This window comes from Neofelis nebulosa, chromosome X (assembly GCF_028018385.1).
Source record: "Neofelis nebulosa isolate mNeoNeb1 chromosome X, mNeoNeb1.pri, whole genome shotgun sequence".
Classification (NCBI taxonomy): Eukaryota; Metazoa; Chordata; class Mammalia; order Carnivora; family Felidae; genus Neofelis; species Neofelis nebulosa.
The window spans coordinates 44,105,333-44,128,924 of NC_080800.1; the positions used below are offsets into that span (position 1 = coordinate 44,105,333).

The 23,592-nt window shown below is 41.2% G+C and overlaps 1 protein-coding gene across 1 annotated transcript in view; it reads right to left on the bottom strand.

Moving 5' to 3' along the window:
* The window catches only part of DGKK (diacylglycerol kinase kappa), a 191,940-nt gene that overhangs the window by 109,980 nt on the left and 58,368 nt on the right, over window positions 1-23,592 (bottom strand). Inside the window, exons 2-4 of the mRNA XM_058713165.1 lie at window positions 14,984-15,094; window positions 13,182-13,262; window positions 11,117-11,221 (exon numbers count right to left, since the gene is read on the bottom strand). Coding sequence (XP_058569148.1) covers window positions 11,117-11,221; window positions 13,182-13,262; window positions 14,984-15,094 — 297 coding nt within the window. The remainder of the gene's footprint in view (window positions 1-11,116; window positions 11,222-13,181; window positions 13,263-14,983; window positions 15,095-23,592) is intronic.

Below are 23,592 nucleotides of genomic sequence, written 5' to 3' on the forward strand. Positions count from 1 at the left end.
TTGAGCTTCATGAACTTGTATCTCCAACTTTCTCCTAAGATTTGGGGAGTTTTCAACCATTATTTCTTTAAATAGTTTTCTGCCCCTTTCTCTTTTTTTCTTGGATTCCCATAATGCATATATTTGTTTGCTTTTATCCATGCTTTTTCATTATTTTTTTCTCTTCTGACTGATTTCTAATGACCTGTTTGCAGATTCTTTCATTTGCTTGATCAAGTCTGCTGTTAAAGCTCCCTGCTGCATTTTTCATTTCATTTATTGTATTATTCAGCTCAAAAATTTGGCTCTTTTTTAATGATTTCTTTTGTTGAGGTTCTCATTTTGTTCATGTATTATTTTCCTGGTTTCACTGAATGATCCATCTGTGCTCTCTTGGAGCTCACTGAACTTCCTTAAAACAATTACTTTGACTTCTCTTTCAGGAAATTCATAGATCTTTATTTCTTTGATGTCAATTACCGGAAAACTATTGTTAATTCTTTGGTTGTGTTCTGTTTTCTTGATTTTTTTTTTTTTGTATTTTTGGTACCATTGCATTGATGTCTGCACATTTGATGGAGCAGTCACCTCTTTCAGACTTTACAGGTTCTCTTTGGGGATAAAGACTTATCTATAGGTGGGTGTGAGGATATCAATTTGGGTTGGATATGGCGACTCTGGTTTCAAGGTGTGCAGCAGCAGTTCCTGCTTTAGGAAGGGCACAGCAGCAAAGTTTCAGTGGAGCTCCATCAGCTGAGGCCAGTGTTGGTCAAGGCTGTGGGATTCCACAATGGTGGTAAGAGCTGTTGTGCTCCTTGGTGGTGAAGGCTCCTTGGTTATCCTGTTCTCCTTTTTCTCTACAAAGGAAGTCATTGCCAAGAAGATCCCTATTATTGTTGAGTTCAGTGTGTGGGCACACACGTGTCTGTAGGTGCCTGAATCAGGGTCACAAACACATTTGCAGTGGCAATGGTGTTGATGTCTGGGCTGTGGGCACCTGCAGAGTGGCCATGGCACTGGGGTTGGAGTTCAGGGTCATCCATAAAAACTGGTATTATGGACTGGGGCATAGGTGTATTTATCATGATGCCCTGGTGTGTGTGGTATGGGTGTGTGTTGAGCAGCCATGGAGCTGGAGTCCAGGATGTGTGTACGGTTGCAGGAGTGGAGGCTGTGATTCTGGTTGTGGGGGGGGGGATCAAGATGCAGTGTTGACAGCTTAGTGGGGTGCATGCAGTGGCACTTCTCCAGTGTAGGCACAGTGGTAGCAGCTTTTTCAAGGACATTAATGCAATAGCTCTCTTGGGGAGCATCACAGCAGCATGGGCTCCATATAACTGATTGTTTTAGCATCAATAAAGTCTGTAGAGCATCTCCATGTTGGAAGTTGCATGTGTCCACAGCATTGATGAAGACTGTTGGAATCCTCCTGCTCTCCTTTTCCCTTATGGAGGGAAGTCAGACTAAGGGGATTCTTTTTGGCCCCAAGCTCCCGCCAGACTGGAGGCTGGGGCAATGCATGTAAATAACTAGCTATGCTTTTCTACATGGCCATTCTGTCTCTGTGCTCCATAGAGTTTCTACAGCTTCTTTATTGTATTCTGGAGCTCTTTCAGAGCTATTCTAGCTAGGATGTACCTCTTTATTTGTTGTTCTTGATGTTTTTGTGGGAGAGAGGATAAGCATTGGGACCTCCTAATCCACAATCTTTCTGATGTCACTATGAAAAATTAATTTTCTATACAACATTCTCAGAAGGAGTTCCTTAAATAGTTTGCTTTAAATGCTTCTAGTAACAGGAAGGTTTCTACCACAAGGGGCAGCAGATGACAGTCTTGTAGCACAAACTGAAATGTTAGAAAGTTATTCTACTAGGCCAAAGACTAGAAAAACGTTCTAACATTTAGACCTTTAACAACTGAATGGACTCTTTTGTGAGAATCTTAGTTCTCCATCTTTGGAAGCATTCAAATAAAGGCTGCATGACTTGATCTAAAGATGCTTTGAGTGGAAGATGGCAGCGTAGGAGGACGCTGGGCTCACCGCGCATCCTGGTGATCACTTAGATTCCACCTACACCTGCCTAACTAACCCAGAAAACCACCAGAAGACTAGCAGAAAAGAGTCTCTGGAGCCAAGCGCAGTCGAGAGGCCCACGGAAGAGGGTAGGAAGGGCGGTGAGGTGGTGCGTGCTCCACGGACTGGCGGGAGGGAGCTGGGGCCGAGGGGCAGCCTGCTGGCCGGGCAGAGCCCCCAAGACTGGCTTGCAAAAGCAGAGGGGCCGGACAGAGTGTATTCCGACAGCAAGCGCGACTTAGCATCTGGGAGGTCATAAGTTAACAGCTCTGCTCAGAAAGCGGGAAGGCTGGAGGACAAAAGGAGGGAGAGTTGCTGAGCCCCTGGACGACAGAGCTCAGTTTGTTGGGGAACAAAGGAGCTCGCCAGCGGCATCTCCCTCGCCCATCCCCCAGCCAAAATCCCAAAGGGAACCAGTTCCTCCAGGGAACTTGCTTGATCCGAGCAAACACCCAAAGCTATGCTTCTGCAGTGCCAACCTTCTGGCAGCGGATCTGACTCCCTCCCGCTGCCACAGGGCCCCTCCTAAAGTGGACCACCTAAGGAGAAGCAAGCTAAGCCTGCCCCTCCTGCCCTCGTGCACCTTGCCTACCCACCCCAGCTAATACGCCACATCCCCAGCACCACAAGCCTGGCAGTGTGCAAGTAGCCCAGATGGGCCACACCACCCTACAGTGAATCCCGCCCCTAGGAGAGGGGAAGAGAAGGCACACACCAGTCTGACTGTGGCCCCAGCGGTGGGCTGGGGGCAGACATCAGGTCTGACTGTGGCCCTGCCCACCAACTCCAGTTATACACCACAGCACAGGGGAAGTGCCCTGCAGGTCCTCACCACTCCAGGGACTATCCAAAATGACCAAACGGAAGAATTCCCCTCAGAAGAATCTCCAGGAAATAACAACAGCTAATGAAATGATCAAAAAGGATTTAAATAATATAACAGAAAGTGAATTTAGAAAAATAGTCATAAAATTAATCCCTGGGCTTGTAAACAGTATAGAGGACAGCAGAGAATCTCTTGCTACAGAGATCAAGGGACTAAGGAACAGTCACGAGGAGCTGAAAAGCACTTTAAACGAAATGCAAAACAAAATGGAAACGACGACGGCTAGGATTGAAGAGGCAGAGAAGAGAATAGGTGAACTAGAAGATAAAGTTATGGAAAAAGAGGAAGCTGAGAGAAAGAGAGATAAAAAAATCCAGGAGTATGAGGGGAAAATTAGAGAACTAAGTGATACACTAAAAAGAAATAATATACACATAATTGGTATCCCAGAGGAGGAAGAGAGAGGGAAAGGTGCTGAAGGGGTACTTGAAGAAATAAAGCTGAGACCTTCCCTGATCTGGGGAAGGAAAAAGGCATTGAAATCCAAGAGGCACAGAGAACTCCCTTCAGACGTCACTTGAATCGATCTTCTGCACGACATACCATAGTGAAACTGGCAAAATACAAGGATAAAGAGAAAATTCTGAAAGCAGCAAGGGATAAACGTGCCCTCACATATAAAGGGAGACCTATAAGACTCGTCACTGATCTCTCTTTTGAAACTTGGCAGGCCAGAAAGGATTGGCACGAGATCTTCAATGTGCTGAACAGAAAAAAAATATGCAGCCGAGAATCTTTATCCAGCAAGTCTGTCATTTAGAATAGAAGGAGAGATAAAGGTCTTCCCAAACAAACAAAAACTGAAGGAATTTGTCACCACGAAACCAGCCCTACAAGAGATCCTAAGGGGGATCCTGTGAGACAAAGTACCAGAGACATCACTACAAGCATAAAACATACAGACATCACAATGACTCTAAACCCGTATCTTTCTATAATAACACTGAATGTAAATGGATTAAATGCACCAACCAAAAGACACAAGGTATCAGAATGGATAAAAAAAACAAGACCCATCTATTTGCTGTCTACAAGAGACTCATTTTAGATCTGAGGACACCTTTAGATTGAGAGTGAGGGGATGGAGAACTATTTATCATGCTACTGGAAGCCAAAAGAAAGCTGGAGTAGCCATACTTATATCAGACAAACCAGACTTTCAATTAAAGGCTGTAACAAGAGATGAAGAAGGGTATTATATAATAATTACAGGGTCTATCCATCAGGAAGAGCTAACAATTATAAATGTCTATGCGCCGAATACCGGAGCCCCCAAATATATAAAACAATTACTCATAAACATAAGCAACCTTATTGATAAGAATGTGGTAATTACAGGGGACTTTAACACCCCACTTACAGAAATGGATAGATCATCTAGACACACGGTCAATAAAGAAACAAGGGCCCTGAATGATACATTGGATCAGATGGACTTGACAGATCTATTTAGAACTCTGCATCCCAAAGCAACACAATATACTTTCTTCTCGAGTGCACATGGAACATTCTCCAAGATAGATCATATACTGGGTCACAAAACAGCCCTTCATAAGTATACAAGAATTGAAATTATACCCTGCATACTTTCAGACCACAATGCTATGAAGCTTGAAATCAACCACAGGAAAAAGTCTGGAAAACCTCCAAAAGCATGGAGGTTAAAGAACACCCTACTAACGAATGAGTGGGTCAACCAGGCAATTAGAGAAGAAATTAAAAAATATATGGAAACAAACGAAAATGAAAATACAACAATCCAAACGCTTTGGGACGCAGCGAAGGCAGTCCTGAGACGAAAATGCATTGCAATCGAGGCCTATCTCAAGAAACAAGAAAAATCCCAAATACAAAATCTAACAGCACACCTAAAGGAAATAGAAGCAGAACAGCAAAGGCAGCCTAAACCCAGCAGAAGGAGAGAAATAATAAAGATCAGAGCAGAAATAAACAATATAGAATCTAAAAAAACGGTAGAGCAGATCAACGAAACCAAGAGTTGGTTTTTTGAAAAAATAAACAAAATTGACAAACCTCTAGCCAGGCTTCTCAAAAAGAAAAGGGAGATGACCCAAATAGATAAAATCATGAATGAAAATGGAATTACTACAACCAATCCCTCAGAGATACAAACAATTATCAGGGAATACTATGAAAAATTATATGCCAACAAATTGGACAACCTGGAAGAAATGGACAAATTCCTAAACACCCACACTCTTCCAAAACTCAATCAGGAGGACATAGAAAGCTTGAACAGACCCATAACCAGCGAAGAAATTGAATCGGTTATCAAAAATCTCCCAACAAATAAGAGTCCAGGACCAGATGGCTTCCCAGGGGAGTTCTACCAGACGTTTAAAGCAGAGATAATACCTATCCTTCTCAAGCTATTCCAAGAAATAGAAAGGGAAGGAAAACTTCCAGACTCATTCTATGAAGCCAGCATTCCTTTGATTCCTAAACCAGACAGAGACCCAGTAAAAAAAGAGAACTACAGGCCAATATCCCTGATGAATATGGATGCAAAAATTCTCAATAAGATACTAGCAAATCGAATTCAACAGCATATAAAAAGAATTATTCACCATGATCAAGTGGGATTCATTCCTGGGATGCAGGGCTGGTTCAACATTTGCAAATCAATCAACGTGATACATCACATTAATAAAAGAAAAGAGAAGAACCATATGATCCTGTCAATTGATGCAGAAAAGGCCTTTGACAAAATCCAGCACCCTTTCTTAATAAAAACCGTCGAGAAAGTCGGGATAGAAGGAACATACGTAAACATCATAAAAGCCATTTATGAAAAGCCCACAGCTAACATCATCCTCAACGGGGAAAAACTGAGAGCTTTTTCCCTGAGATCAGGAACACGACAGGGATGCCCACTCTCACCGCTGTTGTTTAACATAGTGTTGGAAGTGCTAGCATCAGCAATCAGACAACAAAAGGAAATCAAAGGCATCAAAATTGGCAAAGATGAAATCAAGCTTTTGCTTTTTGCAGATGACATGATATTATACATGGAAAATCTGATACACTCCACCAAAAGTCTGCTAGAACTGATACATGAATTCAGCAAAGTTGCAGGATACAAAATTAATGTACAGAAATCAGTTGCATTCTTATACACTAGCAATGAAGCAACAGAAAGACAAATAAAGAAACTGATCCCATTCACAATTGCACCAAGAAGCATAAAATACCTAGGAATAAATCTAACCAAAGATGTAAAAGATCTGTATGCTGAAAACTATAGAAAGCTTATGAAGGTAATTGAAGAAGATATACAGAAATGGAAAGACATTCCCTGCTCATGGATTGGAAGAATAAATATTGTCAAAATGTCAATACTACCCAAAGCTATCTACACATTCAATGCAATCCCAATCCAAACTGCACCAGCATTCTTCTTGAAACTAGAACAAGCAATCCTAAAATTCATATGGAACCACAAAAGGCCCCGAATATCCAAAGCAATTTTGAAGAAGAAGACCAAAGCAGGAGGCATCACAATCCCAGACTTTAGCCTCTACTACAAAGCTGTCATCATCAAGACAGCATGGTATTGGCACAAAAACAGACACATAGACCAATGGAATAGAATAGAAACCCCAGAACTAGACCCACAAACGTATGACCAACTCATCTTTGACAAAGCAGGAAAGAACATCCAATGGAAAAAAGACAGTCTCTTTAACCAATGGTGCTGGGAGAACTGGACAGCAACATGCAGAAGGTTGAAACTAGACCACTTCCTCACACCATTCACAAAAATAAACTCAAAATGGAATAAGGACCTGAATGTAAGACAGGAAACCATCAAAACCTTAGAGGAGAAAGCAGGAAAAGACTTCTCTGACCTCAGCCATAGCAATCTCTTACTCGACACATCCCCAAAGGCAAGGGAATTAAAAGCAAAAGTGAATTACTGGGACCTTATGAAGATAAAAAGCTTCTGCACAGCAAAGGAAACAACCAACAAAAGTAAAAGGCAACCAACGGAATGGGAAAAGATATTTGCAAATGACATATCGGACAAAGGGCTAGTATCCAGAATCTATAAAGAGCTCACCAAACTCCACACCCGAAAAACAAATAACCCAGTGAAGAAATGGGCAGAAAACATGAATAGACACTTCTCTAAAGAAGACATCCGGATGGCCAACAGGCACATGAAAAGATGCTCAACGTCACTCCTTATCAGGGAAATACAAATCAAAACCACACTCAGATATCTCCTCTTGTCAGTCAGAGTGGCCAAAATGAACAAATCAGGAGACTATAGATGCTGGAGAGGATGTGGAGAAACGGGAACCCTCTTGCACTGTTGGTGGGAATGCAAATTGGTGCAGCCGCTCTGGGAAGCAGTGTGGAGGTTCCTCAGAAAATTAAAAATAGACCTACCCTATGACCCAGCAATAGCACTGCTAGGAATTTACCCAAGGGATACAGGAGTACTGATGCATAGGGGCACTTGTACCCCAATGTTTATAGCAGCACTCTCAACAATAGCCAAATTATGGAAAGAGCCGAAATGTCCATCAACTGATGAATGCATAAAGAAATTGTGGTTTATATACACAATGGAGTACTACATGGCAATGAGAAAGAATGAAATATGGCCCTTTGTAGCAACGTGGATGGAACTGGAGAGTGTGATGTTAAGTGAAATAAGCCATACGGAGAAAGACAGATACTATATGGTTTCACTCTTATGTGGATCCTGAGAAACTTAACAGAAACCCATGGGGGATGGTAAGGAAAAAAAAAGAGGTTAGAGTGGGAGAGAGCCAAAGCATAAGAGACTGTTAAAAACTGAGAACAAACTGAGGGTTGTTGGGGGGTGGGAGGGAGGGGATGGTGGGTGATGGGTATTGAGGAGGGCATCTTTTGGGATGAGCACTGGATGTTGTATGGAAACCAATTTGACAATAAATTTGATATATTGAAAAAAAATTTTTAAAAATTTCATTCTTGAAAAAAAAAGATGCTTTAAAATCTAGAATCTGGAGTCTAGATGACTCTTAAGGTCCATTCCCATTCCCATAGTCAATGGGTCCATGAGAAGTCATTAGAAAAAGCTAACCTTTTAATTTAGTCTTTTAAGCAATTGCTTATTTCTAGTTTTCTCCTTTTTATTCTTTCTTAAGTCTTCCAGACTCAAACCTTTTATCTGCCTATCACTTTTCTCTCTGCTTTGCCTCTTTCATACATTTAGATTTTCCCCACCTCCATCTCAGCATCTACAATTTGTCTTCCCTTTCTATCTTCATTCTGGGGCTTAACTTTGTCTTGTCTGAATTAATCTATGGCTTCATCTATGATCTTCTGTCCTCTGGTCTTTCCTTCATCTAATCTAGCTTGTATTTCTAAAATATCCTTTTGATAAACTCTCTTCTCTTTCCAATCTGTCTTTAAACTGAACTTTGATCATATTGCAACTCTTCCCTACTCTTTATTCTGGCATTGATAATCCTCTATAATCACCTTCAGGCAACCTATCCAGACACTTCTTAAACTCACTTTCCCAAACTCTTCTGGTTAAATGGAGTCCCCCTTTTACTCTGTTACAAAAATTTTCTGTTTTTCTGTTACTCACATTTTGCTTATATCAATTCCCCTGTTTAGGACTTACCCTCACCCCTAGTTCCCTGTCACCAATAAAACCCCATTCATCTTTCAAGGTCAGTCTTTTTTTTTTTTTAATTTTTTTTCAACGTTTTTTATTTATTTTTGGGACAGAGAGAGACAGAGCATGAACAGGGGAGGGGCAGAGAGAGAGGGAGACACAGAATCGGAAACAGGCTCCAGGCTCCGAGCCATCAGCCCAGAGCCTGACGCGGGGCTCGAACTCACGGACCGCGAGATCGTGACCTGGCTGAAGTCGGACGCTTAACCGACTGCGCCACCCAGGCGCCCCAGGTCAGTCTTAAATCTATCCTCTATTAACTCAGGAAACTTCAGCCCATACTTATCTCTTTCTCTCCTGAACTCTTATACTACTTTACTGTCCGTTTCATTCTTCTGGCAATCAATCATGCACTGTCTTGTAACATCTCTGAAAACTATTATTTATCGTGAGTACTGTCATTTAACTGTTTCTTTTGTGTGTCTTGTCTTCCCAACTACCTAAAACGCTCACTGTAGCTGGGAGCCAGTCACACCTTTTCGACTCTCTATGGAACAGAACTGAGCACCTACTAAGGGCATATTCCTTAATGTGTACTGACTATTTTGTAGTAAGTTATCCAATTACTTTATACTGACTTTAATAGACCACTAAGTCTATAATTAATCTTCTTCACCCTATATCAGGCATTGCTGGTGACAGAGACTAAAAGAGACCATTAGAGATAAGGTACATATGGGAGAAAGCATACTTGACTTTTTAAGCCTCATGCAAGATGAATTTGCTAAGATGCTCATGATGAGACATTTCACTATCAGCTAAAAGTGCTCCTTAATAGATTTAGGTCCCTGGAGCAGCTTCACAGAAGTTGTGATTGCAACCTGAAACTCACAATTCTTCCAAGAGAGTAAACAGGTATATTATTTTTTTCCTTTCTGGTTTGTGCTGGGTAGTCAATACCTAGATGTTTAATTCAACTAAATCGGGAATAGCACATCAATGCTCTGATGGCTTTCTCTAGAAGCATTTGCATTTCTAGACTAATAATTAAAATTATACTATATAACCTTTTATGCTAAATTGAAAGTGTGTATTTCATGAGAAATGCTACAGTTTGGATAAAGATAAACCACAGGAAGGAAAGGGATTGACCCACATGGATGATGATGGAAGAGGAGCATGCAAATCACAACTTTTTGTGGCTACCACTAATTCTATGCCATAGTGGGCTCAATTGGAGTGGAGGGGGAGGAATGGGATGAAATCCTCTATTAGGAAAGGAAGAAGAAAGTAACAAAGAAGTAAAACAATGAGAGTATTTAATATAAAGACCATCATCAGATTCTAATCAAGAATCTCTCAATTATGCATAGACAATGTGAGCCTGGGAGAGGCCTTACAGATATGTGGAGAGATACCTAGGCCCCAGTTCAGTCAACTTATCATGTACTAATAGCCATGTGTAGCAATGAAAATAAGTGTTTAAGAGCCAGAGGAGTCATAAGGAAATGAGGACACATGGTTTTCTCCATGGCATTATTTTTACTTATAAAACCCATTATTACCATTGGTCCATCCCAAATGCCCATAACAATCCTCTATCTTTTGCTAGTTAATTAAAATATCAGCTTCTTTTGCTTTAGGATGAACTATGTATCGTTCTCTTTCTAAACCCTGGCTCTGAGGTTACCCTCAGATTCATTTATTCATTTAAAAAATATTTATTGAGCCTCTACTATGTGCCACACACTGATACAAGGAAACAAATGACAAAAATCCCTCCCCTTTTGAAACTTCTAACTATTGTAGGTCTTCAGAGGAGTGGAACGAGGGCATAGCCCAGAGTTTGAATGGTATACCATTTGTTGCAGGGAGCAGTGGCCAGAGGTTTGGTATTAATAATAAGAAGAATTCTGCTAATCTTTGGAGAGGACTGCTCCTTGCTCTTCCTCCTACATTAGCATAGGGTTTAAGGACATAGGTTTTAGAGTCACACAGCCTGGGTCCAAATCCTGCCTTTTCTACTGAATAGTTATTTCATCTTTGTCTATTTTTTTCTCTTTTGTGAGCCCGAGTTTCATTAGCTGTTATTGTAGTCACTCATCAGACCCAGGTCAAAACTGCTGATTACAGCTTTGCTAACATAAGAACATCGAGGTTAGCTGCTCACATACATCTTGAATGACTCATCCATCGGGCATATAGTGACATCTACATATCAAATGGATGTGTAAAGAGGAAGACACTTGTTGGGATGAGCATTGGGTGTTATATGTAAGCCAATTTGACAATAAATTATATTCATTAAAAAAAGAGGTATCTAAACCACATACTTACCATGGTTTGAGTCTAAGTGAATTACTCCTATTTATAAATAGTTCTAAACAGGTTTCCTAATGATATCCATCTATAATTCCTGACCAGATGGTCTCTCTACTTCCATTTTCTATTTCCCTTTTTGAAAGGTGGCTTAACTAATACAACCAATTAAAAATTTACTTCTGAGAGTTGTGTGAGTTCTCTACTATTTTTCTTACCTTGCGAATTTCTCCCTGTTGAACGGTTTTTATGACATTGATCCATTCTTCCATGTCTTTCCGGTTGGGTGCAGCCAGGGTAACTTTTCGTTGTGGTGTGATCACCTAAACAAAAAGTCACATTATTAGCTGGTTCACATTCTACAAGTTTGCTCCCAAACAGAGCCTGTGAACTCTCTAAGGAATTAGACAGAACTATCAACCACAACCCAAGCCACTTCTTAAATGTAAGACAAATTCTCAGATACCTACCCCAAATAATAATAATGGTAATAATAATAAATAACACTTTAATGACACTTACTATGTGCCAGTTACTGTTCTATTACACTTTATGTATACTATTTATTTCAATCTTCATTAAAACTCCATGAGATGGGCATTATTATTTTTCTCATTTCATAGTCAGGAAAGCTAAGGCAAAGAGAGTTTAATGACTTGCTTAGGGCCACCTAGTAGTTAGAAAGCTGACCTAGAATTAAAATCTAGATTCTTTGGCTCCAGAATATATACTCTTAAGTACTATGCCATGCACCATCTATTACTCCAGAGAGGTTGCCTGAAAATCCTACTCACTGATGCTCTATCTACTTAAAAAAATGGTAAAAATGGTATATGCTTCAGCAGGGTGTACCTCTTTCTGTTTGAGGAGAGAGTAAAAATAGTGAGGAATCTAAAAATCCAGTTTCTTTCTTGCTTATGGTCAAGCCAACCTGAAGAGAATTTTACCATTATGTCTCTTAATCCTGGTTGGTGTAAGAACCCCAGGAGGAATAATGAGAAAGCTATGCTGAGGGTCTAACAGAGGTAGACCATAGTCAGGACTTAGTTTTTTGCCAAAAGTTAGGAGGGACACAGATGGCTATAGCATCAGCAATTGCTTCAGTAACCTTACTTGTCTTTAATACAAGCCTCCCAAATCTTGGAACTAGTGCTCACAATACCAACAAGCAATTGTTTTTTCTCCTTTTGCATGTAGCACAGCATGATTCTGTGATAGATGGGAATAGAATCTAGTGGGAACTGTGATAATGCCACTCATTTGGTCCAAACCCACTCTTGTGTGGGGCTGATGAATAGTGCCTCTGTGTTTTAATTAGGCTAAGGGACATCTTAGTCCTTGGGATTTCTTTGTAGAATAAAGATGAAAAACAGACTGTATGCTCGTCACCCAAAAGTTGAGCTTTTTGGGACTGGGCCAACAGAACTCTTAACTTTACCCTAGGTCAGTGTGATGTAATAAGAGAGAAATGATAGTAGGGTCTCCCTCTTATAGCCTATTGCTTTCCTTTCAAAAGATTATGAAGTGTGGACCAGCGATAGAAGTAGGGGTATTGGGCCTGTAGCTCTTTAGTCTGCTAAGTACCGCTCTCCTGAAGGGGAACCCCAGTCTCCATAACCCATGACTGAGGCTGGAAGAAGACAGTTCTGGGAGGAGGTGGGTAGGAGAATTCCTGGGCCAATGGGCTTGCTATTTTTCAGTGAGATTTCTGGTCTGGATTCACTTGAATAAGCAAAGACTTATGACATTTCAGCAGTTCCAAACCCTTGAATGCATCCATAGAAAATCCTCTGCTTTCTTTGAGGTGCTCTTAGTAATCTCAGCACAAGGTAGTTTTCACTTTGGATTTAGGTTATTATCTATCAGATCAAAGGAGAGAGTGTCATGTAGTTTGATTTTCCTGATATGTTAATACAACATATTAGCGGTCTCTTGAAAGCCTCTCAATGATACTCTTCTAAATCACCTTCACCAGGAGAATTGATTTTTTTCATAATAGTCACTTCCCCACCACCCAGAAGTCAGTTCAGCTTATACCAGGCTGGTGTTAGAGAATAGGGACATCACTTTTCCCCCCTATCAGTGGGCTGGTAGAAAATATTTACATGAATAATTTTTAGCACTCATTTGCAATGCTTACTTTAAGTGGATTCCCATATACACTTTAGGATCAAAGGAGAGTTGGGAAACCTGAACTCCAAAGAGGCAACACATGGGTATGGCAACCCCTTTTCCCAGCTAGCTCACACCTCTACCCATTGAGTCATTTCCAATGTTACTTACACAAAAGCTATGGAAAAGATTTCTACAGCTGCTTTCTGCCAAGGCGACCTGAGACAGATCAATTGTTTCAAAACGTGCAAACTGGGAAGATATAAGAGGGAGAAGGAAAAGAACCATCTGGTTAATAATGTCAACAGACACTAAAAGGTAAACACACACACACACACACACACACACACAAATAGGCATTTTTAGAAGCCATGAACCAATCATATCTCTGGCTTCAGTGCTGGGATTTATTTAGCATCATGATTTTTTGTTGATATATCATGTGACAAACAAAAACCAAACCAAACTAAAGCAAAACACAACACTTCCTAAAACTCTTATGTGGATTTACAGGAAGGCTTAGGTGGTTCAGAATTATTCAAAACTAAGGGTTTATGCTGGAGAAGATAAAGGGATATGGTTTAATTCAGGGCCTAGTGGAGCAGATAGAAGTTATTAGTTCCTATTTTATCAGCTTGGCAACCTCTGACTTTGTTGCTAGTCCTATCCAGTTTGAGGCCTGCATCTCCTTATAAACAGGTTCTGATAGGTAACATCCAGCCAGCAGCAAGGATAGCAGCACTAGGAATACAGATAGGGCTGGCTTCACTGGTATGCATCTTGTGCATTCATACAGGGCATCATGTTCAACAGTGCCCTGCACTTGGTTTAATGTTCTGCTATTGAAATCTTGACATTTTTAATAACTTTATACTTGAGTGTGTATTTTGTAAATGAAGTCCAGTGGGACAATGGCTCATGGACATGAGCAGGGGAGATATGCACAATCTGCATGTCCACCCCATGCCTTGTCACTCCATTTGCATTCATGATGCCCATGAGCATACAATTCCAGTGGACTCATGATGTGTAAGAGTTCAGTAAGACTCAAAGCAAGTATAAGGTAAGCATGCTGTACCTATGATTGAGTACGTAAGGGAACTGTTAGCTCTGAGAGTCCACAATTTCTGTGGAGACCAGGACTTGCTTCCAATACAGAAAAAGGCAATGGTGTTCTAAGAAACATGAACAACCAAGGAACTCTATTGTGTTCTTTCTTGCTTATGTTACTTCCCTGTATTAGCCAATAATTTATGTTGAAAATGATAACATTGAAGGAAAGAAAGATAAGGTAGCCCATAGTTCCTTTTCCTTTTAGTCAGGGTATTGGTAGAATGTGTAAATATCAAGATGTGAAATAAAAACAGTTGAGCTGGTTTTGTATACTGTTAAGAACAAAATATATATGTGTGTGTATGAGCTACTAAATGCAACTTATATAATTTTTGTGGTTTTTCATATGAGTTAAATGCTTTTATATTTGTTTTTATAACTGACATTGTACAATGTGCAGACAAATGGCAAAAATACTCATAATTTAACATTTTATTTTTTCTTTACTTAGAATGACATTGAACAACAAATAAAAGATGCCATGACAAATCATTGCATTATATTTTTGTATCTTTAATGACATTTTTTCCTTGATTTTTAAATAAGGGGCCCTGCATTTTCATTTTGTACGAAGACCCACAAATTATGTAGTTGGTTCTGAGTGTAGAAGCTAACTGAGGAATCTGTAAAAGGGAAGGGAAAGAGGAAGGGGAAAGGAGAGAACAGTATCCCCCCATTTGGCCCAAAAGAACAAGTTAAAAGAAAAATAGATTTCAACTTCTACCTTGATATTTGCCAACATGTCTTTACCTATTAGCCTATTTCTCCATACAAACATTTCCTGAAATCACCACCCATTATCCCAAATGACAAAATTCTATAGATATTCTATAGAATAAATATTCTATATATTCTCTTACGGCAGGATGGTGTGCAAAACAGAGTCTTTGTCCTCGAACCAGAAAATATCTAAGCTTCCATCTCTTGAAGGAATTACAGTTCTTCAACAGAGGTCCTTCCTTCAGTATTTTCTGAAAAATAGAAGCATAAGGTTGAATAGTTAGATGAATTTGCAAGACCATATAATTTGTTCTCTCAGTTAAGAATATCAGACATCTGGAAGGCTCTATCTCTGTCACATATCTGAGGAATGGCCTGAGGGACAGACAAAAATACAAGGAAATTAGTTCAGTCTGAAAAGGAATTGGTTACCTTTGGATATCACATTAAGATTACATAGGCTCTAAGTTCCTTGAGATATATGGCCCAAGAACCATGGAGAACATCTCCACTGGCGGTCAGGGATAGGGATGAGTGACATGAACACAAAAATAAGAACAACATCCCTGGGCACCTGGGTGGCTCAGTCGGTTGAGTACCTGAATCTTGGTTTTGGCTCAGGTCATGATCTCAGAATTCATAGGTTCGAGTCCTGTGTCAGGCTCTGCACTGACAGCATGGAGCCTGCTTGGGATTCTCTGTCTCCCTCCCTCTCTCTGTCCCTCCCTCCACTTACTCTCTATCTCTCTCTCACACACACACACAAAATAAATAATTCGGGGCACCTGGGTGGCTCAGTTGGTTGAGTGTCCAACTTTGGCTCAGATCATGATCTCACAGCTCAGGTCATGATCTCACAGTTCGTGAGTTTCAGCCCCCCATCGAGCTCTGTGCTGACCACTCAGAGCCTGGAGCTTGCTTTGGATTCTGTGTCTCCCTCTCTCTCTGCTCCTCCCCCACTTGCGCCCTGTCTCTACCTCTCAAAAATAAATAAACATTAAAAATTTAAAAAATAAGTAAGTAAACTTAAAAAAAATTTAAAAAAAAGAACATTCCTAGGACAGAACAATTAATAGGCAAAAAGGCAGATTTTCTGGAAGTCTCCACATTGTAACTCTATACTGTTCTATCAGTTTTAGAATGTTTCTTTTAGAATATTAAGCTGGATCATATCCCTTCCCTGCTCACAAAACTCCAATAGTTTCCTAAAATTTTAAGAACTAAATCCAAAGTATTTATCATGAATTCAAAGGATTCATGATCTGGTAAGAGAGGACAAAAAGGCACCAAAAAGGAAATACCTTCTGATTATTTTCTTTATGTACTTCAAGTCTGGTCACTGCTTTTTCACTTCCTTATTTAACAGACGGACTCTAACCAAGCATTGAGTCTATTTACCATTTTTACCTCAAGAAAGTTTAGAGTTACATTTATGGGATACAAACCAACATACAAGTTTGCCATTTGGGAGAAGTATTCACATCCACCAAGCTGGAACCAAACCCATACTGAATGGACAAATAGCCAGACTTAGTTTAAGTCACCAAATCAAGGCTCTACCATGAACTCCATCCATAATCTAAATTAGAATTCACCACTGAGTGGTTGTGTAAGTGTTTTTTTTGCCCACCTAGTGGTTTTTTTTGTTTGTTTTTTAATTACTTTATTTATGTATTTATTTATGTATTTATTTATTTATTATTTGAGAGAGAGAGCATGGGGGAGAAGGGCAGAGGGGGAGAGAGAAAATCTTAAGCAGGCTCCATGCTCAGTGTAGAGTCTAACACTCTACAAGGTTGTGGGGCTCAATCCCACAACCTTGGGATCATGACCTGAGCTGAAATCAAGAGTCGGATGGTCAGCCGACTGAGCCACCCAGGTGCCCCAGTTGATAATATTTTTTTTAATTTTTTTTAACGTTTATTTATTTTTGAGACAGAGAGAGACAGAACATGAACGGGGGAGGGGCAGAGAGAGAGGGAGACACAGAATCGGAAGCAGGCTCCAGGCTCTGAGCCATCAGCCCAGAGCCCGATGTGGGGCTCAAACTCACGGACCGTGAGATCGAGACCTGAGCTGAAGTCGGAGGCTTAACTGACTGAGCCACCCAGGCGCCCCCCAGTTGATAATATTTAAAACGCAGAATATTTCATATAAAAATTAAGGTTTCCTATTTCTTAAAAAAACCCAGAACATCTGGTAACAGTGTGGACCTATATTCTTACATATCAACAATCCAGTGGAAGAGAGTAGCAGCTGCTCCCTTCAGATTGGGGTGTCTGACTCCAGCAGGCATTTGAGTTTGGGACCCTGATCTAAACAATACTTTGCTCTTCCTATTCTCCCAAATATACACACATCTATTACACTCTCTGTCCAATTCTTTAAGATACAAGATAGTACTAGTAGAGAGAACCTCTGTCAATTATAAAATAAGTTCATGAGCAAAGTTTACCTGAATCTTCTTGATAACTTATGAGAGTTTCAAGATTATTGTAACATTTTTGAGATGCTTACAAAAGAATGGTGCCAAGGAGGCAAGACAAAGAGAACAACAAGATGTTGTGGGAAGGGGAAATGTGGCAGGGAGAGGGAGAAATTATATTTAAATTGTTGACACTGAATCATCAACTGAGAAAACAACTCTTCTCTTTTTTTAATGTTCATTTATCTTCCAGAAAACATACAGAGCACAACTCTTCTAAGCACTGAAATTACATCATTCTTTCCTTTCTCTGGTCTGGTGGCCTATGGTATATACACTCTCAATGATGGTATTTAATTTTTTCTATCCTAACTTTCTCACCTCCATGACATATATTCTTCCACACTAAGTCTTCATGATACCTAAGCAGTCATATTTGTCTCCTTCTATTAAAGACTTAAGCTCAGGGGAGAGAGGGAAGATGGTGGCATAGGAGGACACTGGGCTCACTGCGGGTCCTGCTGATCACTTAGATTCCACCTACACCTGCCTAAATAACCCAGAAAACCGCCAGAGGATTAGCAGAACAGAGTCTCCAGAGCCAAGCGCAGACGAGAGGCCCACGGAAGAGGGTAAGAAGGGCGGCGAGGCGGTGCATGCTCCATGGACTGGTGGGAGGGAGCCGGGGTGGAGGGGCGGCTCCCCGGCCAAGCAGAGCCCCCGAGTCTGGCTGGCAAAAGCGGAGGCCCTGACAGACTGTGTTCCGACAGCAAGCGTGACTTAGCGTCTGGGAGGTCATAAGTTAACAGCTCTGCTCAGAAAGCGGGAAGGCTGGAGGACAAAGGGAGGGAGGGTTGCTGAGCCACCTGAGGACAGAGCTCAGCTTGGCGGGGAACAAAGGCGCTCGCCAGCGCCATCTACCCCCCCCCAATCCCCCAGCCAAAATCCCTAAGGGAACCAGTTCCTGCCAGGGAACTTGCTCGCTCTGCGCAAACACCCAACTCTGTGATTCTGCGGAGCCACCCCTACAACAGCGGGTCTGACTCCCTGCCACAGGGCCCCTCCTGAAGTGGATCACCTAAGGAGAAGCGAGCTAAGCCTGCCCCTCCTGCCCTCGTGCACCTTGCCTACCCACCCCAGCTAACACACCACATCCACAGCACCACAAGCCTGGCAGTGTGCAAGTACCCCAGACGGGCCACGCCACCCCACAGTGAATCCCGCCCCTAGGAGAGGGGAAGAGAAGGCACACACCAGTCTGACTGTGGCCCCAGCGGTGGGCTGGGGGCAGACATCAGGTCGGACTGTGGCCCCGCCCACCAACTCCAGTTATACACCACAGCACAGGGGAAGTGCCCTGCAGGTCCTCACCACTCCAGGGACTATCCAAAATGACCAAACGGAAGAATTCCCCTCAGAAAAATCTCCAGGAAATAACAACAGCTAATGAAATGATCAAAAAGGATTTAAATAATATAACAGAAAGTGAATTTAGAATAATAGTCATAAAATTAATCGCTGGGCTTGAAAACAGTAGAGAAGACAGAGGAGAATCTCTTGCTACAGAGATCAAGGGACTAAGGAACAGTCACGAGGAACCGAAAAGCGCTTTAAACGAAATGCAAAACAAAATGGAAACGACGACGGCTTGGATTGAAGAGGCAGAGGACAGAATAGGTGAACTAGAAGATAAAGTTATGGAAAAAGAGGAAGCTGAGAGAAAGAGAGATAAAAAAATCCAGGAGTATGAGGGGAAAATTAGAGAACTAAGTGATACACTAAAAAGAATTAATATACGCATAATTGCTATCCCAGAGGAGGAAGAGAGAGGGAAAGGTGCTGAAGGGGTACTTGAAGAAATTATAGCTGAGAACTTCCCTGAAGTGGGGAAGGAAAAAGGCATTGAAATCCAAGAGGCACAGAGAACTCCCTTCAGACGTCACTTGAATCGATCTTCTGCACGACATATCATAGTGAAACTGGCAAAATACAAGGATAAAGAGAAAATTCTGAAAGCAGCAAGGGATAAACGTGCCCTCACATATAAAGGGAGACCTATAAGACTCGTCACTGATCTCTCTTTTGAAACTTGTCAGGCCAGAAAGGATTGGCACGAGATCTTCAGTGTGCTAAACAGAAAAAATATGCAGCCGAGAATCCTTTATCCAGCAAGTCTGTCATTTAGAATAGAAGGAGAGATAAAGGTCTTCCCAAACAAACAAAAACTGAAGGAATTTGTCACCATGAAACCAGCCCTACAAGAGATCCTAAGGGGGATCCTGTGAGACAAAGTACCAGAGACATCACTACAAGCATAAAACATACAGACTACACAATGACTCTAAACCCGTATCTTTCTATAATAACACTGAATGTAAATGGATTAAATGTGCCAACCAAAAGACATAGGGTATCAGAATGGATAAAAAAACAAGACCCATCTATTTGCTGTCTACAAGAGACTCATTTTAGATCTGAGGACACCTTTAGATTGAGAGTGAGGGGATGGAGAACTATTTATCATGCTACTGGAAGCCAAAGGAAAGCTGGAGTAGCCATACTTATATCAGACAAACTAGACTTTAAATTAAAGGCTGTAACAAGAGATGAAGAAGGGCATTATATAATAATTACAGGGTCTCTCCATCAGGAAGAGCTAACAATTCTAAATGTCTATGCGCCGAATACCGGAGCCCCCAGGTATATAAAAAAATTACTCATAAAATAAGCAACCTTATTGATAAGAATGTGGTCATTGCAGGGGACTGTAACACCCCACTTACAGAAATGGATAGATCATCTAGACACACGGTCAATAAAGCAACAAGGGCCCTGAATGATACATTGGATCAGATGGACTTGACAGATCTATTTAGAACTCTGCATCCCAAAGCAACACAATATACTTTCTTCTCGAGTGCACATGGAACATTCTCCAAGATAGGTCATATACTGGGTCACAAAACAGCCCTTCATAAGTTTACAAGAATTGAAATTATACCATGCATACTTTCAGACCACAATGCTATGAAGCTTGAAATCAACCACAGGAAAAAGTCTGGAAAACCTCCAAAAGCATGGAGGTTAAAAAAAGAATTATTCACCATGATCAAGTGGAATTCGTTCCTGGGATGCAGGGCTGGTTCAACATTCGCAAATCAATCAACGTGATACATCACATTAACAAAAAAAAAAGAGAAGAACCATATGATCCTGTCAATCGATGCAGAAAAGGCCTTTGACAAAATCCAGCACCCTTTCTTAATAAAAACCCTTGAGAAAGTCGGGATAGAAGGAACATACGTAAACATCATAAAAGCCATTTATGAAAAGCCCACAGCTAACATCATCCTCAACGGGGAAAAACTGAGAGCTTTTTCCCTGAGATCAGGAACACAACAGGGATGCCCACTCTCACCGCTGTTGTTTAACATAGTGCTGGAAGTCCTAGCATCAGCAATCAGACAACAAAAGGAAATAAAAGGCATCAAAATTGGCAAAGATGAAGTCAAGCTTTTGCTTTTTGCAGATGACATGATATTATACATGGAAAATCCGACAGACTCCACCAAACGTCTGCTAGAACTGGTACATGAATTCAGCAAAGTTTCAGGATACAAAATCAATGTACAGAAATCAGTTGCATTCTCATACACTAGCAATGAAGCAACAGAAAGACAAATAAAGAAACTGATCCCATTCACAATTGCACCAAGAAGCATAAAATACCTAGGAATAAATCTAACCAAAGATGTAAAAGATCTGTATCCTGAAAACTATAGAAAGCTTATGCAGGTAATTGAAGAAGATATAAAGAAATGGAAAGACATTCCCTGCTCATGGATTGGAAGAATAAATATTGTCAAAATGTCAATACTACCCAAAGCTATCTACACATTCAATGCAATCCCAATCCAAACTGCACCAGCATTCTTCTCGAAACTAGAACAAGCCATCCTAAAATTCATATGGAACCACAAAAGGCCCCGAATAGCCAAAGTAATTTTGAAGAAGAAGACCAAAGCAGGAGGCATCACAATCCCAGACTTTAGCCTCTACTACAAAGCTGTAACCCTCAAGACAGCATGGTATTGGCACAAAAACAGACACATAGACCAATGGAATAGAATAGAAACCCCAGAACTAGACCCACAAACGTATGGCCAACTCATCTTTGACAAAGCAGGAAAGAACATCCAATGAAAAAAAGACAGTCTCTTTAACCAATGGTGCTGGGAGAACTGGACAGCAACATGCAGAAGGTTGAAACTAGACCACTTCCTCACACCATTCACAAAAATAAACTCAAAATGGAATAAGGACCTGAATGTAAGACAGGAAACCATCAAAACCCTAGAGGAGAAAGCAGGAAAAGACCTCTCTGACCTCAGCCGTAGCAATCTCTTACTCGACACATCCCCAAAGGCAAGGGAATTAAAAGCAAAAGTGAACTACTGGGACCTTATGAAGATAAAAAGCTTCTGCACAGCAAAGGAAACAACCAACAAAAGTAAAAGGCAACCAACGGAATGGGAAAAGATATTTGCAAATGACATATCGGACAAAGGGCTAGTATCCAGAATCTATAAAGAGCTCACCAAACTCCACACCCGAAAAACAAATAACCCAGTGAAGAAATGGGCAGAAAACATGAATAGACACTTCTCTAAAGAAGACATCCGGATGGCCAACAGGCACATGTGGAGATGTTCAACATCGCTCCTTATCAGGGAAATACAAATCAAAACCACACTCAGATATCACCTCACGCCAGTCAGAGTGGCCAAAATGAACAAATCAGGAGACTATAGATGCTGGCGAGGATGTGGTGAAACGGGAACCCTCTTGCACTGTTGGTGGGAATGCAAATTGGTGCAGCCTCTCTGGAAAGCAGTGTGGAGGTTCCTCAGAAAATTAAAAATAGACCTACCCTATGACCCAGCAATAGCACTGCTAGGAATTTACCCTAGGGATACAGGAGTACCGATGCATAGGGGCACTTGTAACCCAATGTTTATAGCAGCACTCTCAACAATAGCCAAATTATGGAAAGAGCCTAAATGTCCATCAACTGATGAATGGATAAAGAAATTGTGGTTTATATACACAATGGAATACTACGTGGCAATGAGAAAGAATGAAATATGGCCTTTTGTAGCAACATGGATGGAACTGGAGAGTGTGATGCTAAGTGAAATAAGCCATACAGAGAAAGACAGATACCATATGGTTTCACTCTTATGTGGATCCTGAGAAACGTAGCAGAAACCCATGGGGGAGGGGAAGGGAAAAAAAAAAAAAAAAGAGGTTAGAGTGGGAGAGAGCCACAGCATAAGAGACTGTTAAAAACTGAGAACAGGGGCGCCTGGGTGGCGCAGTCGGTTAAGCGTCCGACTTCAGCCAGGTCACGATCTCGCGGTCCGTGAGTTCGAGCCCCGCGTCGGGCTCTGGGCTGATGGCTCGCAGCCTGGAGCCTGTTTCCGATTCTGTGTCTCCCTCTCTCTCTGCCCCTTCCCCGTTCATGCTCTGTCTCTCTCTGTCCCAAAAATAAATAAAAAACGTTGAAAAAATTTAAAAAAAAAAAAAAAAAAACTGAGAACAATCTGAGGGTTGATGGGGGGTGGGAGGGAGGGCAGGGTGGGTGATGGGTATTGAGGAGGGCACCTTTTGGGATGAGCACTGGGTGTTGTATGGAAACCAATTTGACAGTAAATTTCATATATTAAAAAATAAATAAATAAATAAATAAATTTAAAAAAAAAAAAAAAAAGAAAAGAAATTGTGGTTTATATACACAATGGAATACTACGTGGCAATGAGAAAGAATGAAATATGGCCTTTTGTAGCTACGTGGATGGAACTGGAGAGTGTGGTGCTGAGTGAAATAAGCCATACAGAGAAAGACAGATACCATATGGTTTCACTCTTATGTGGATCCTGAGAAACGTAACAGAAACCCATGGGGGAGGAGAAGGAAAAAAAAAAGAGGTTAGAGTGGGAGAGAGCCAAAGCATAAGAGACTGTTAAAAACTGAGAACAGGGGCGCCTGGGTGGCGCAGTCGGTTAAGCGTCCGACTTCAGCCAGGTCACGATCTCGCGGTCCGTGAGTTCGAGCCCCGCGTCGGGCTCTGGGCCGATGGCTCGGAGCCTGGAGCCTGTTTCCGATTCTGTGTCTCCCTCTCTCTCTGCCCCTCCCCCGTTCATGCTCTGTCTCTCTCTGTCCCAAAAATAAATAAAAAAAAAAAAAAAAAAACGTTGAAAAAAAAAAAAAAACTGAGAACAAACTGAGGGTTGATGGGGGGTGGGAGGGAGGGGAGGGTGGGT